Source organism: Pogonomyrmex barbatus, unplaced genomic scaffold (genome assembly GCF_055798465.1).
Source record: "Pogonomyrmex barbatus isolate J1 unplaced genomic scaffold, ASM5579846v1 scaffold3, whole genome shotgun sequence".
NCBI classification, from domain to species: domain Eukaryota; kingdom Metazoa; phylum Arthropoda; class Insecta; order Hymenoptera; family Formicidae; genus Pogonomyrmex; species Pogonomyrmex barbatus.
Window position 1 is genome coordinate 1,125,505 of NW_028297127.1, and position 15,580 is coordinate 1,141,084.

Below are 15,580 nucleotides of genomic sequence, written 5' to 3' on the forward strand. Positions count from 1 at the left end.
TAGCTGAATAAAACTAAAAATTAAATAAAAATAAATTATTCTATCGCCATTTCACATTTGATCCATGCGAAAGTATAATTAAAAAAAATTAATTACGAATTAGTTGCGATAATTGCGATCTGCGATTTTTATGGATAAATAAATTAACTAATAGTGAAGAAGAAGAGCTACGGTTTAATTTGGGTGAGGCAAGTTTAAAGATTTAGCTGACACGAAGCAGCATGGGGTGATTCTCTAAAGGGACGCAAGAACGGCGAACCGACGATGTCGCGACCAGCCAGACCGCAACTATCCATCCGTTCGTCATTTCCAACGTGCTTTAAATATTAAATAGAGCTTGCTGCACTCGTAAAAAGGGTTATCTGTTCCCCCATGATGAAAGAGACAACTGCGTTGTTATAGTCCGCTCTCATACCGAGTTTTTTCCCCGCCACATTTGTGCGTGAAGATATTATTGCGCCCAGAATTATCACCGAAGGTAATTTTAAATTTGTGAAAGAGCTTAAAAAAGTTTTATTTGCACAATATGGATATAAAACAAGGAGAATAATTTAAAATGTATCCGGCTATATTTGATATTTATGTTGAGACTACTTTTTCGCGAGAGAGAAAGGGTTTAGGAATCCATTGGGCAAGGTTTTATTTCATTTCTGAAAATATGTGTATATTTACAACGTTACAAGGTTTGACTAATTTTTTTTTTCGATCGAGAATCAAAATTCGATATTCTTGCGATCCGGTTTCTCACTTTTAAGAAACGAGCACGTAACGATGAAGACTCTTCGCTTCAGTGCGCACAATAATTTCTCAATTATCGATCAAGTTTCATCATTAGTTTCGTTTAATGAGATCTCCTACTATTCGCTGATTTTTATAAGATAAAGAGTTTTCTCGGTCACTTTGTCCCACGCGCGTAAGTTAATATTCTTCACTTTCGTATGCAGTCGCCGCAAAGATATCGTTCAGCAGTTGAATTTTTTGCAGACGCGACAAATTCGCGTATCTGCAGATAGTTCGAAGAATATTTAACACAGCAACGTCGTCCTGCACACGAGTCTTCCTTTCAAAAAGTACTGGGTGTCGGTGTCCTATTATCACTGCACTCACTAATTAGAGCATTAAATTAGAAATTACACTGCCACACTCGCGGGAAGCTCGCGCATTGTAATTCGCACGCGCGATATGCCGCACCAAGAGTCATGTCAGTTTTATCGGCAAGAGATCTCCTCTTTTTTAGTACGGTCTCCATACGTCGTTTCTCTGCTCGCTCTCCTCGCCGAGCACGCCGATCTCCCGAATGCTGCTGATGGTGAGATTGCCACCGGCTATGGTGACCTGTTCCTCGCTCAGGTCACCATGCAGATGCAGATGAATCTGGTTTTGATTGACAGTGCTGTAGAGCTGAGGATAGAGGACCATCGGCGCCGGACCCGTGATGTAGTTCTGCCCGGGATTGTTGTAGTAGCCTTGATAATTGGGATTGTAATTGTGGGAAGCCACCGGGACCGGGGTCGCCGGGCCAGGTGTCCAGGAACTGTAATGGTAACCCGGGCTGCCCGCACTGCCCGTGCCACCGCCGGCAAAGATGTCAGGGTCGCTGGGTCTGGTCGGCACCAAGGGCAAGGATGTGGTCGGCGAGGTGCCGTGTCCCGAGTACATGGACACGCAATTCGGCGTGTAGGTGTCCTGTTGGGTGTCCGAAGGAAGCACTGTGAAGCAGAAAACGATGTCGTTCTGATTCGCAAGTTGTACGACAATCAAAGTTGCGAGGTCTCTTCCAGAGAGAGAGAGAGAGAGAGAGAGAGAGAGAGAGAGAGAGAGAGAGAGAGAGAGAGAGAGAGAGAGAGAGAAAGAAAAATTTATAACGAACAAATTGCACGAATAACGAGTCGTAAAAAATTTCGTGACATATTTTTGGAAGAGTGCTACAATCTGCTGTAATTCCGTGATCAATTTTCAGTTCTTCCTCGGCAATCTTCAGTTTTATTAAATGGACGATCGTTTCTGATTTGATTGAAATTATTATTATTATTATTAACAATAGAGTGATTTATGTCCGGTGAGTTTCTATAAATCTGAAAGATCAATTGTAATACATATAGTTATATTTCTAAGACAGACACACATGAGACGCCTTCTAGATAATGTATTACGAAACTTTTTCCTAGAACGAGTCATGCGTCAGAATGTTATTAAATCGTCGTAGGTATTTCTTAATTAGCAGTGCGTCGGCGAATCACGTCGCCGGATCAATTGGATCGATCATAAATCAATTCAGGTTTTTTTTTTTAATTGTCCATATATTAATTGACCATACCTGTTGGCAACGGCACCGGCTCCGTCGTTGGATGATGCGACAGCGATTCCCCCGGGTATGAAAATGCACCGCCGGGTAAAGGAGAATAGGAACCGCTGCTGCTGACTGGAGGAGCTGGATAAGATGGTGTTGTGGATGGATAAGTCCATTCTGTGGTACCCACACCCGTGTCTACAACAGAAAATATCATCTCTCTTCAAGATTATCGTAAATTAAAAAAAACCCTAAAATTTATATTTATTAAAACTTTAATATTGAATGTTACGTAGAACATTGTAGAATATGATTTCTTTTTTTTTTTTTTTTTACATTATTTCATAAATTTAAAAACTAAAAGATGTTCATGTTTATTAAACTTTAATTACATATTACATATAGAATGTTATATTGTTATACCGTAGAAAAGTAAATTCTGCAAATGTAAATCATTAGAAGGCAAAAGAGTGAACGATCTTGTGGCCATGTATTGTAAAGTGTGTGCTTCTTAAAATGCGCAGCAAATCGGTATGAGTCGGTAAACGGAGTTTCGAGTGAGTAAGATAGGCAGATTAATTGGCATGAGTCACGAGTCGAGGTAAGCGGAGTCGACGGAAGCTTAAACGATCGGCTGGAAGTGAATCGTGCGCGGTCGCAACGAGATCGAGATCATTAGGTAAAAAATGACGATTGCGTAATGGTGTCGCGCGCTGGTAAAAGTGCGAATCCCAATGTACGAGCTAATGATCCGTGACTATCGAGTCGTATCTTTCTCCCGGATCCTCTTGCATAAGTTGATTTCTTCATCGCACGATCGCAAGTATGACAATATTCTTGCGCATTCTAATCACTTAGGCGGAAATCATTTTACCGTATCAAGTTTTATAATTGCAATCTCACAGTTTACCTTCTCTTTCCGAAGAGCTCGCTTCCACGAAAGAATCTCAAATCGCTGTTCTTCGCATCGGCAGATTCTATATTTATTGAAAGTGTTAGCACTCATCATTTCCTTTATTATATTAATTATCTGGAATCTACATCGTAAATATCGGGATTTTTAAAGCATCATTCGCATTCCGATTATTCCGTGTAAAATCATTCGTAACATAAAGAAAGATAGAGAAAAAGAGATGATAATGCGGTGAATCATGGGCGATTCGGAGAAATTTTTCGGTGTCATTGTCCCATATATGTCTGAAACGATGAAAGATTTCGTTTAATTAAAATGTATGCACATATCATTCACATATCGTTCAATTTTATTTCAGATAAAAAGATATTGCAAAATCTGCCAAAATTCTTTTATAGAAACGTTCTGTTTCAAGTCGAATTTATTTAATCTAATATTATATAAATTTATACAACTTATTTATTTTTATAAATTGTAAATTTGTATGGTCTGTATTTCATACATTTTCAATACTATATTAATTTATGATAATTAACCTAATCATCATTTTATACTTTATTTTTAAAAAATTATTAATTTAATCTATATGATTATCTCCTTTATTCGAAATTAGCCAATAATAGCATATAATTAAGTTTTAAAAACTGCCAATCTCTTTTAAAGCTTCAAAATATAATAAATTTTCAGAGAATTGTCAAAGGAAGAATAGTAATAATAGCAATAAATTTTCGGAAATTTTTAAATCCAAATGTCAAATGTTTCCAGTAAAAAAATTTCAAATTTCTATTTGTCGAGATTATTACTTGAGTAGATAAATTTCGAAATGAATTTGTATGGCGGAAGTTTTAATAAAATCTTTATCAACAACATATTTTCAAATGATAATTATATCCCATTGCCACGAAACATTTTATTTCTCAGCTTTAAGGAAAGTTAACACGAAACTCATCGGAATTACCTCTTTTGCGTGCGAACGTTTACGTGTGGGGAATACCTCTGTTTTCTTACATGTAAAATATATATGTAAAATAGCATTCTCGCGAATTCGTCAGTCCTTTACAGATTTTCCCCTATTTAGCAATATTAACTGGAATTTACTGTTATCAGTTATATCGTGTGCGTAACGATCAACTGACTTTTTCCCTGCTGATTCTTTTTTACAAACAGCTGTTCTATTTGCAGATGGTATGCGCGAAGTAATTCACGAGTGACACGTTAGTGTGACACGCGTGACTGGTACGAGTAATCCAGCGTTCAAATGGCGTACAAATCGGTCAAGTTCGATCTGTCGTGAGGTAAGGTCGAGGCTGGTACCAATCCGTTCGCGGGCAAAACTGTCGTTACGCCTACTAAGCGGAAGGTCGAGGTCGTTTCGAAATTCTCAAAGGGGCACCGCCGTGCGGGACGATCAGGTAGGGTGCAGAAGGCGTTTTCGGGGATGATTACCGAAAATGGCCGTGTATTTGCCGCAATTACCGGAACAACGGTAACAAAACAAAGGCACTAACACAACACTCCGCTCGGATCGGTGTCGGCAGGACCATCTGTTGGATAATAGTCCGTTTCTCCCGAATGATTCTCTATGAGCGGATGAGCGAGAAAAGGAAAATAACGATCCTAGTCCATTCAGAACGAAGGATCGTTTTTTTTACTCTCCTCCTCGTCTTCTTCCACTTCTTTTCCCCCTTTTTTTTCCCTTAACAATGCTTTATTAGCGCTTTATTGACCATACGTTCCCAATTTTTTTAGGAATATTTCCGATTTTGTTGTTCCAATTAGAGTGTCGTCCTATTTTACAATGCGTTTAACTATTTTTCTCGTCGAATTCATTCGTCATATTCCTGCTTGATAATTTGTCTTTACAATATAAAAATGCAAAATGCCGTAGTAGAACTACTTGACTCGGTATATTAAGCGATAAATAATTAAAATGTAAATTATCTACACAATTTACATTTTTAGCGTCGTCTTGTGCACAATTGTGTAAAATCCCCTTTTTTATCCGCGTGCAATCATGCGATGATTTAGTTTCGAAATAACGAATTGCCAGCAGCACGTAAAATCCGATCTGTCAAAGTGAGAGCAAGCGGATTTTCCCTCCGGATTTGCCCGATTAATAATTTAACGATCGAAGTCACGCCGTTCTATTTCGCTCGTCGTCATCGTCATCATCAATTCGATATTCATCGCACAGCTGACCACTGTCGTCACGCTAACGCTCGCGTTGTCGTCAATGACCGTTTCTCAAGAGGCCTCTTCTTCTCGCTCTTCTTCGTCAAGAATCGCAGCACCGCAACCTCGTCGTCGTCGATCTCAGCCGAAAGAACGTACGACCAAAGGAACTCTGAGTTGTTTACTGCTGCCCTCTCTCTCTCTCTCTCTCTCTCTCTCTCTCTCTCTCTCTCTCTCTCTCTCTCTCTCTCTCTCTCTCTCACCCCCCCTCTCTCTCTCTCTCTCTCTCTCTCTCTCTCTTCCCGCGGGTGTGAAACCACAGTGAGGTGGTTTTGGTGCTTAATCCTCCGACCAGCCATCTACTTAACGAACCGTCCATCGACCGCCGTCATTTTGCCGTTTCTCGGTTTCCCTTCCATCTATCCGCCGCCCCTGCTCTTTCACCATTTCGATCTCCCGTCTCGTTCCCCCCCTCAGCGTTACCGCTATCCGGTGGTTCGATCGACCTCATCTTCTCGCTACCGACACTTAAGATCGCTCTCGGAGATTTCTTCTCCACGCCGGGAGGAAAGAGAGCTCGAGCCCAGTCGTGACTGTCGCCGACCTTGATACTCGCAGGCTGCATAAAAATTGCACTCCATCATTAACGCTGCGATTTTAAAAAACTAGACAACTTTCCTCGTTTCGAATCACCAAGCTCCAGTTAATCGATAATCATTTAGTTTTAGCGTACATATGACGCACACGCATCTCGCCGAATTAATTGAAGAACAACGAAATTATTATACTTGAGAATATGTAAATTTGGCGTGAGGAAACATACTTCGTATGTTTTCCTTATTAGATTAGCTAGATATAGAAACGTTTCCTGTAAGTAAAACTTTTCCTCAAAGTGACTTGAGATGAGAGGTAGCGCGCGCGCGCGCGCAAGAGAGAGAGAGAGAGAGAGAGAGAGAGAGAGAGAGAGAGGTGGAAGAAAAGGAAAGAAGCGCGACGTCGCGAGTTCGACGCGCTTTCAGCTCGATCGCTGGTTCCACCTGGTCGATCTCGTCCTCCGGCGGCGATCGACGTGGCGTGCACGGGATTCAGAATCTCGAGCGAGCCGAGAGTCGAGAGATCATCTCGGCCGTTGAGAAGAACTCAAGAAGCTCGTGGGGCTTCGGTTCCCACCGAGATAGATGCTCGCTCGGTCGTGTAATGTAAGTCGATATTGCCGCGTCGTCTCGATATAACGACGGGGCCCCCGACGTCTATACGGATCCGATCGATATATCGGTCGATATGTCGGGCTCATCAAAACCGGGCGATATAACGTAAAAGGCGAACGAGAGAACGCGAGAGAAGTCTTATGCATACTCAGGAAACTGCCGCGTATCGCTTACCATCGACGATTTCTTCTTATACCCGAGTATCCTGTCTCGAGGATAATGTTTCTTCTCGGGGACGACGGAGATTTCAGCAAGACCCCCGATCTTACGTTTGATCGAGGAAGAACGCTCGAAGAGCGAAACACGTGGATAAGAAGACGAGAAATTTTATTTATTTATAAATAAAGATTGAAAATAATTTGGAAATAATAAAATATATTTATAGATGAAATTTATTATTTTTTTATTTGTAAATAAGAAATCTTCCTAAACAAATTCTCAATCGGTCAAGAGTCGCGTGACCAGACAACCGTGAGCAATTTTATTACAATATCTGCTTCGTTGTACTGCTTTGTAAAGGAAGGACGCGTGGAATTTTTTTTTGGTTGCGTCACAAATACGAGAGAAATGCAGCATGAGAATTTGTATCTTGCTCAATGGCTCAATTAAATCGGAATAGTGTAAAAAAAAAGGCGGCGTACAAAGCGTCGAAAGTTCCCTTTCCCATCTCGGAGCTATTCGATCGCGCGCTATTCCCTCAGATCGGCGCTCTTGCGGGAGTCAGTAACCCAGAGTCGGTTCAATTCGCCAAGAGAACCAAGAGATCCGACAATGCCGTTGCTTCGCGCGCTGCTCGATTTCAATGACCATCGCCGGTAATTTCGCTCGCTCGGTTTGCGTTTCTCTCGCACGTTTCTCCCCTCGCCCCCCTCGCGCCACGCCGCCGCAATCCGTCCTCATTCACATTGCCATTCATCCCCTCGCGCGTTCCTTTATCTCGCCTTCTTCTCCTCGGACGCTCCATTCAATTTCCGCCGCCGGGGTTCCGAATTTGTAAGAGGAGGAAATCTGTTTAGCGTAACGTCGCGCCGGCCGCAAAGGTCCGGGCCCCTGCGTTTCGCACGCACGCATCGCGCCGTAATTTGTCCCGACCCGAACAATGGGGTCCCGGGCCTAGGTGCCGAAAAAAAAAAAAAAAAAAAAAAAAAAAAAAAAACAAGGACCGATCGATGAATTTGCCTCTTCCCTCTCCCTCTCACTCCGCCACTCGCCTCGCCTCGCCTCCTCCTCCTCCTCCTCCTCCTCCTCCTCTTCTTCCTCCGACGTTCGTCGGGTGTGCGGCGTGTGCATTTTTCAGCCTTTCTTGATATGATCTCTCGGCCGGGATTACCTCTCTTGTGCGCCTCTTCTTCGCGCGTTCCCGCGCGAATTTTCAGGATGAATGAAGAACGAAGCATGAATGGCGAGGCCCCATCGATACGCCCGGAAATACCGAGGTCTCAGCCTCGACCGCGTAGTATCGTAATAATTGCCCGTCGAGATTACATAAATGTTCGAATGGAAGATCTGTTTACGTTCGCGATGATAGAATTGTACCAAATCGTACGATTAAAAAAAATGCGATTGTCACCTTGTTGCAGGCTCAATTTATACTTTACCTTGTTTGCCTTGTTGTTTACACTTATATATTTATTATTTGTAATATATATATATATATATTTAAATTATTTTTATATAATAGATTATTATGTTAAATAAATAATCCTTTTTATGCCTTACGTGAAAGTTTTGCCCGACTGTTAAGCCCGATTGTTAAGGTGTAAGATTTCGCGAACGAGTTTCCGGAGTTTACTTGTAATTTTGTACACTAAACGTTTTCGCAGGGCCATCTGAAAAGTGGGCGCTGAAAGGAAGCGACTTTCAATTATGCCTTTTTGGCTTCTGAAAGGCCGGTTATTTATTGTGTCTTCGAAAAGCGACGGAAAGGATAATTGAGGTAACAGTACGTCTCACGTATGTACACGTATGTGTATTCAGCGATCCTTTCTTCACGTAATTTTGGCATCATTGTTCCTCTCGAAAAGTCCTCGATCGTCGATCGTCGATCGTCTGTCATACGCGTGTTTTTTCAATTTCAAAAACGAATGTATTGCCTTTCGCAGGCAGAGCGAGGAAGTATTTCGTAATTTTTTTTTTTTTTTTTTAAAGCCACTCGACAATCGCGTTTAGATAGCTCGATTTGCGATTGTCGAACGAAACTGGAGCGCACCAGAAACGTGCAAGAAGAAAGTAGTGCAGCGAGGAGAACAGAAGAGGAACTAGATAAATCTTTGGGAGACCTTTCATTCAATGACACTGCTACTTCCAGGAAGAGATTCTTGTCTCCGCCGGAGACACTCTACAATCTTGCACCTCTCGGACTCGACTCTCGGTTCGGATTCGTTTAAGTCTCAAGTATACTCAAATTTCCTGTACTAAAGTACGGTAAGGGTCACGAAAGGCCTTTCATTAAGATCCAGGCCGACGGAAGGCTCGCGTAGGTGGCCTTGCCCTTCTTCAGCACGACGACGACGAATTTTTCTTTCTCATTTTCAGATTTTTTTCCTAATTGTTTCAACGACACTGTTTACTTTCGGGAATGGCACGATATTATTGTTGTATATTTTTAATTATGCAGCAAGTTTGTTACACGTCCCATGCAAGATTTGAAACTTTATGCATCGCGAAACTTTTAATGTCGTGCAATCGGATCCTCAATTCCCAGTGTAGAAGGCCTCAAAAAACTTAAATTCTCTTGCGATTATTGTACAGGAAAATAGAGCCTTTAATTATGTGTACAGTGCACTAGTATGTACAAAGAAAAATTATAATTAACAAGCTTCAGAAATACATACATAACAAGGCGCGAAGAGAAGAAAGGAAAACTTTTTTTTGGGAGAGCCAAATCCGTATTTGTTAATTAAAATTAATAAAACTGAGAGAAAAGATGATAAAGCGATAAAATATAATTACCGTGATGATAACTAAATATTATTATATTGTAATTGAAATTTATCGTGCAGTTTATATATTCGGAGCTATTCTACATGTTGCTTTGTATTTGGAAAGTGCATGAAAGTACTGTTTGCTCGATGCGATGATAATTCTGCGTTCTTATGGCAGATTATTCTGCCAATATAGCGAAATAGCAGCGAAAGCAGTAGCAGTTCGTTAATCAATTGATCACGCCTAAGTCGTACCGTTGATTGGCTATCAATTAATCTAGAGTGAGAAAAAAAGACCGAAGAGGGTCTTGAAGAATTCTTGCCACTCGACTGCGCTGGGTCGGCGTTTCGGATGGGTTCGTTGGCGATTGGTCTTTGATTCCGTTATTGTTTATCGGCTGAATTCTGTCACGACAATGCTCGCTTACTTTTTGCCGTTGGATCGCCATCGTCCGTAACTGCTTTTTTCACGAGCCATCAAGCACGTACGAATCCGTTTTCACGTTTCAAGCCACCTTGCAGCCCGTACGAGAAACCAAATCTACTCACACACAGCTCACCGAATCCTCTAATTCTCCAGTTTTATATAAAATAAACGATAAAAGATGCATTTTTCTTCTTGCCTTTTTTTTTTTTTTTTTTTTTTACAAATCAAAGACATCGCGTTTGTCAATTTGGAGAATCAGAAAGTCGATCATTAAAGTGATGAAAAGTGTATCGGTGGTATCGGCGAAAGATTCTCCACCGGCATGTACGGTTGATATTAAAAAAAATAAATATAAATAGTAGCGCCAGGTGAGACCTGTAACATTGTTGAGGCGAAATGGTTACGATCGGAAAGAAGCAGCCGTGCCTTCTCGAGCGTGGATCACGTAACTACCTCCTCCACCTTGTCTTGTCTCTCGTTCCTTTTCTTTTCTCGTTTCTCCGCGAGAGGTACCCTCCTTCCTCCCTTTTGCGTACCCCCCTTCTATTCTTCGCTCGCTCATTCTCTCTTTCTCTCCCGCACTCCCTCGCCTCTTCCTCTCCTTTCTTCCGTCTCGACACGATCGAGTCAGTGTACCGGCCGATGTTACGAGTACAAGAATTTCGTATGGGAAGAAAAAAAAAAAAGGAAGACCGAGGCTTCCTCTCGATCCTAATTCGTCTACCTCACCTCGGTACTTCCGTTCACCAGTTTTAGCGCTCCCTCTTCCCACAAAGAGCCTCCCAGGTTTTTTTCAATTATAGGTAGGTATATACCGCGATCATCTCTCTAGACGCATGAAATTTGCCGGCGATACACGGCGGGGATGTGCCACGGATGTGTATATCTTTCGGAAATACCGAATTTCAAAATCAGCCCGATTATTTCGTCGGTCGCTCGCAAGCTACAAGATCTTTTATCCGAGAGATCGCGAGCTACGTGTCGGGGGTCGAGGTAAATCGACGGAGGGGGAGGGGAGGGGCAGGGAGGAGGGGTCAGGTGACGACATTGCGATTCGTGGAATTTCCGGCGTAGGAAAAAAAAAAAATGAAGGATCGACACACTCGTTGTGGCACGCGTGGAATGTGCTCGCTGGCGTTGAAATTAAAACGCCGAATTTATGGAAAATGAAATTTATGACGAAATCAAGTACTCTTACGAAGACGGATATATATATATATATTCGAGATAGGTGACTCACTACTTATCACGATACCATCCGGTCGATGTAATATTCTCAATGTGATTCACGAAATCAAACTTGTTAAGTTGGGAAGAAAGTTTCCTGTAGCGGACTCTCAATAAGAGTATGCTAATTCATCGTGAATATTTTCTGCGAACGGCAACCAGTTACGAGGAACGTGGTGGGAACTTTAAATTCGCCGGCAAAGGTCGGGATTATTTACGACTTAGAAAAGTAACGGGACGAGACGCGGCATGAATCGCGAATGACGTTAGAAGAAGCTCTTTTATTATCATAAATAGAAAAGCAAAGGGAAACGAAATGGCCTCCTCGAAATGACTCATATTAATTAAAGGAGCAGCTTATTATTATAAAATAAAACGCCGAGTTTTTATTGAGATACTTTCAAGGCGTTTTTTGCCTGTGCGCACGAAAAATGTTTCGGTAAAATGACGATCTCCCGATCTCCGCTTCGCGAATCACTTTCTCGCTTCGCTCGTCCGACATGATTCTTTCTACGATTTCAGGTCGGCGAATCAGCCTTGGATCGATTTGCTCGAGATCGTTTCTCGATCAGCTCAAATCGTTTCGAATCAGTATCCTTGATTGAGGGACGTCTCGATTTTTGGCATTGAACACTCACCGTTGTGATAATCCGTACCATCTTCCGATGGTTTCGCATATGCCTTTTTCCACTTTGTGTACGGAGATCTCGATGATTGTCCAAAAGAAAACTATAATGCCAGTGTCACGTTATTATCAAACTTGAATTAGTAATTTTTAAACTTTCGCGAATCTTGAAATTCGGAAAAATAAAAGTTAACGAGAATCAAACATCTGCGGATTAATGGCGGATTTTTTCGAACGGAATACCGGAAGTTAAATTGACAGTAGAGACAACGATGAGAAAGGCGTTGGCAGAAAAAACGCGGGATGTAGCAATAGTCTGTCTCCAGTGGTGTGGAACTCGCGTCGATCGTCGCGTGGGAAAATGGTGGGTGCATCGGAGTTAAGGGTTCGATTCCATCGAGTTTGCCCTTTCTACGGAGCAATATTTTATAGAGATGCCTGTCGCACATTTTTGGTAACACACTTCTTAATTCGTTGCATTCAAAAGTACTTTCAGCCATCTAATACATATTAGAATTTATTTTGATAATAAAATTTAATAATAAATAAATTGCGCGCGAACGTTAATATATACTTATTTGCCAATTAACAAATTTTTAATGTCGTAATAATGGAACTCTGAAATCGGCACGGGATCTTTTTTGTAGAACTTCATAGTGTTAACCATGTGACAAAAAATAAAGGCGATACTCTTAAGAAGAATTCAATCATTTAAACACATTAGAATTTGTTTCAATTTTTAATAATAAATAAAGTGTATACGATTGTTAATACTTGTTTGCCGATTGAAAAATCTGTGACGTTATAGTATAACGGAACTCTAAAATCGGCGCAGGATCTTTGTCGTAGGACCTCACAACGTTAATGTCGTGTGACAGAAAAATGAAGATAATCGTCCAAGATTAAGAAGAAAGGACCACCTCTCGGTGCGCTGATCCCTTCGCTTTCCTTTCGCCGCAGGTGGGCGAAGGCGCATTTTACACTGTACTGATCGTCGAATTCAGGATGAATATACTTCACTGGTGGAACTAATTAGGAGGCTTCGCCTACTAGTCGGGGCACGCTCGTTGACTTTATCGCCGCCGGGAGATACGGCGATCCTTCGGCGGGGAGGGGTGGGGGGGGATCCGACGTAAGGAGGCGAGGAAAGGAATCGCCCGTCTGCTTCCGCCTATCTGCGGCCAAGTCTTTCGCCCTCGGTCCTCTGTCGTGTAACCCGAAGAATACGTGGAAACGGAACGGCACGGCTGCCCTGTTTATTATCGCGGTTGGGCTAAGCGGTCGCCACGGGTTTCCTTAAGCCGTTGGCCAAGTGCGCGCCTGATTGGACGGACACGAAGGATGTTGTGTGCCACCAGGATACGCGATAAACCGGCGAGCGATAAAGTTCCACCGGGCACCGCCGTGGGACTGAGGAGGATTTCTGAAATTCCATTTTGCGGAAGGCGTCCGGCACGATTTCTCGGATAGATTCGAAAGTCCACGGAATCCACGGCGAATACCTTAGAATTTTTTATAAGATAAAGTATTTGTTGAATTTTTTAAGAAAATACGTTTTCAAAGTGTGCAATGTATATAAATTATCGATTTCATTAAAAAGCGATCGTTTGTATATTCGATTTCTTAGATAAGTGAAAGAGAGATCTGGAGAGGAGAGCACTTTTTACAGTTGCGTATTTTCTACAGCACAGAATGCTGAAATAAAATATTATTTATTATTAAATCATTACACAGTCCTGTTGGCATTAGATTTGTTTGTGCAAAATAGCGATGTGAGACTCGGTCATAAGAGTGGCTCGTGCAAATACATGACGATCCATTCGACGTTTCTAATTGGCCGGGACGTCGTTTATAGAATGTGTACTGCGAAGTAAATAAGTACTGGGAAACGCAACAACGGTAGATGTCTACGATGGTGCCGACGGATTTACGAGTTTAATTAAGTTCTGCGGTCGCGTTTGTCATTTTAGTAAGCATCGAAGACTCGTTGCCTGCTTACAAGGTTCGAACTTCGCTTTCCTACGAGAAGTACAAATTGCGAAGAAGAAAAGTTTATGCCGTCGTTTCTCAAACTGGCAGCGATAACCTGTTTTCTTTGCCAGTCTTCCTCACGCAGATGTTCGGTCGGGATCGAACATTATTCACGGTGACTAAAATGTATTTCACTTAATTTAACATGTAAAAGTATATGAAAAACACTTCGAAAGCGAATGCGAATTTATGAATATAAAACGCGCTATGAATATGAATGCCAAGAGCGTTGCTTCTTAATGCGTCGTAGATTCTTTCGTATCCCATAGACGATTTAGCGAGTGTTAATAACCTCGTGATAGAGCATGATAGGGGTTGCCGTCGTGTTGCGAGGGTGAGTCGTGATAGGAGTGTGTGTGACACTTTCCTAATTGCCTCGCAACTTCCTGCCCCTTCCCCTGTTTAAGAAAAGCAACCCTTATCCGCCTGTTTCTCGCGGCGCCGGTAGACTTTGGATCGGCAAAACTTTCGAACAATAACTGGACGTAAAGTAACCTTTGCTTTCCAAGAAATGCGTTACGAGGATAATCATCTCTTTTGCACCTTCAAATTTTATTGCGTTCAAGAAATATAGGTAGCTTTATGAGTATGTATAGTAAACGCTATCTTTATACAGAACAAATATATAATATATAAGAACAGTAATATATAATATGACAAAAAATTGGATTTTTTTTTTATAACTTTGAATGTTTAATGATATCAATGTGAGATAAAATTATGGCTGTGCCCACCGGATTTACGGCGGAGTCGGATGTCGGTTAAAATGAGATATTGGAATTGGAATTCGCCGTATAATGCGTACACGGATAAGATCGTGCCGTTCTCAGGAACATCGAAATAAAGTAAGAGTGCCAGCTGTAGCAAGTAGCAGGCGTAATAATCTCGTACAAGCACGCACTAGGCTTCCATTAAGCCGCGTCGGCAGCATTCTAAGTACTAACGAGTAAAGCGCACGAAGGCCGGAGGACCTGGAAGGTACCGAGATCCACGGTAGGACAATCAGTAGGTGGGAAAAAATTCGTGGCAACAGCCAGAAAGGTAGCCGCATTCTTGGTAGGCACGGAGAGGCACGTGGGAATCGCGAGATCGGGCCCTCGTCTCTCTTTTCACGAGGTCCCCCCTCTGCGGGCCCCTTCTCCCCCTTCCCTTTTTCGATCCCATCGGTGTAACGTCGCTCTCCCGCGTGGTTTGTCGTCTTTTTGGATTAGGTAAAGTACGAGCATCTTCCCGGTAAATAGGTAAAAGAGCCGAGATGCGCCGGCCGCGCGGCCTCTTTGTCTCTTTCTCGCCGGCGAAGTAATATAAGGGGGATGGGACGAGAGAGAGAGAGAGAGAGAGAGAGAGAGAGAGAGAGAGATGATTTCCCTCTTGCTAACTCGCGACAAGCTGCTCCTGGACTCTTCGCGCGCATCTCCCGGGGACGAAGCTCGCAACGCGAATTACACGCTTCTTAACCTTAACCATCCGGGTAACTGTGGCCGCACGTAAAAATCGTCAATCGTTTGCGCGGCCAAAAAATCAATCCCGCCGGGGTAATCGTAATCGCGAGAGAAAGAAAGATCATCTTTCTCATTGAGTCCCTCGTATTGGTATTTTTTTCTTTTCGTCAAAATTTCGTTTTTCAAAATTTACAAGCTAAAAGATCCCACAATTAAAGGACTTTTTATCTATTTTTCTCTATCCGGCGGATTTTTCTAATTTTACTCGACTGTTCATTTATCTTAGCCGGATAAATAACTTCCTCCTTGTAAACCACCATG

At 42.2% G+C, this 15,580-nt stretch overlaps 1 protein-coding gene across 1 annotated transcript in view; it reads right to left on the reverse strand.

Moving 5' to 3' along the window:
- Window positions 1-586: 586 nt before the first annotated feature.
- The window catches only part of LOC105434207 (uncharacterized), a 30,993-nt gene continuing 15,999 nt past the window's right edge, over window positions 587-15,580 (reverse strand). Inside the window, exons 5-6 of the mRNA XM_011649859.3 lie at window positions 2,318-2,488; window positions 587-1,709 (exon numbers count right to left, since the gene is read on the reverse strand). Coding sequence (XP_011648161.1) covers window positions 1,234-1,709; window positions 2,318-2,488 — 647 coding nt within the window. The 3' untranslated portion in view covers window positions 587-1,233. The remainder of the gene's footprint in view (window positions 1,710-2,317; window positions 2,489-15,580) is intronic.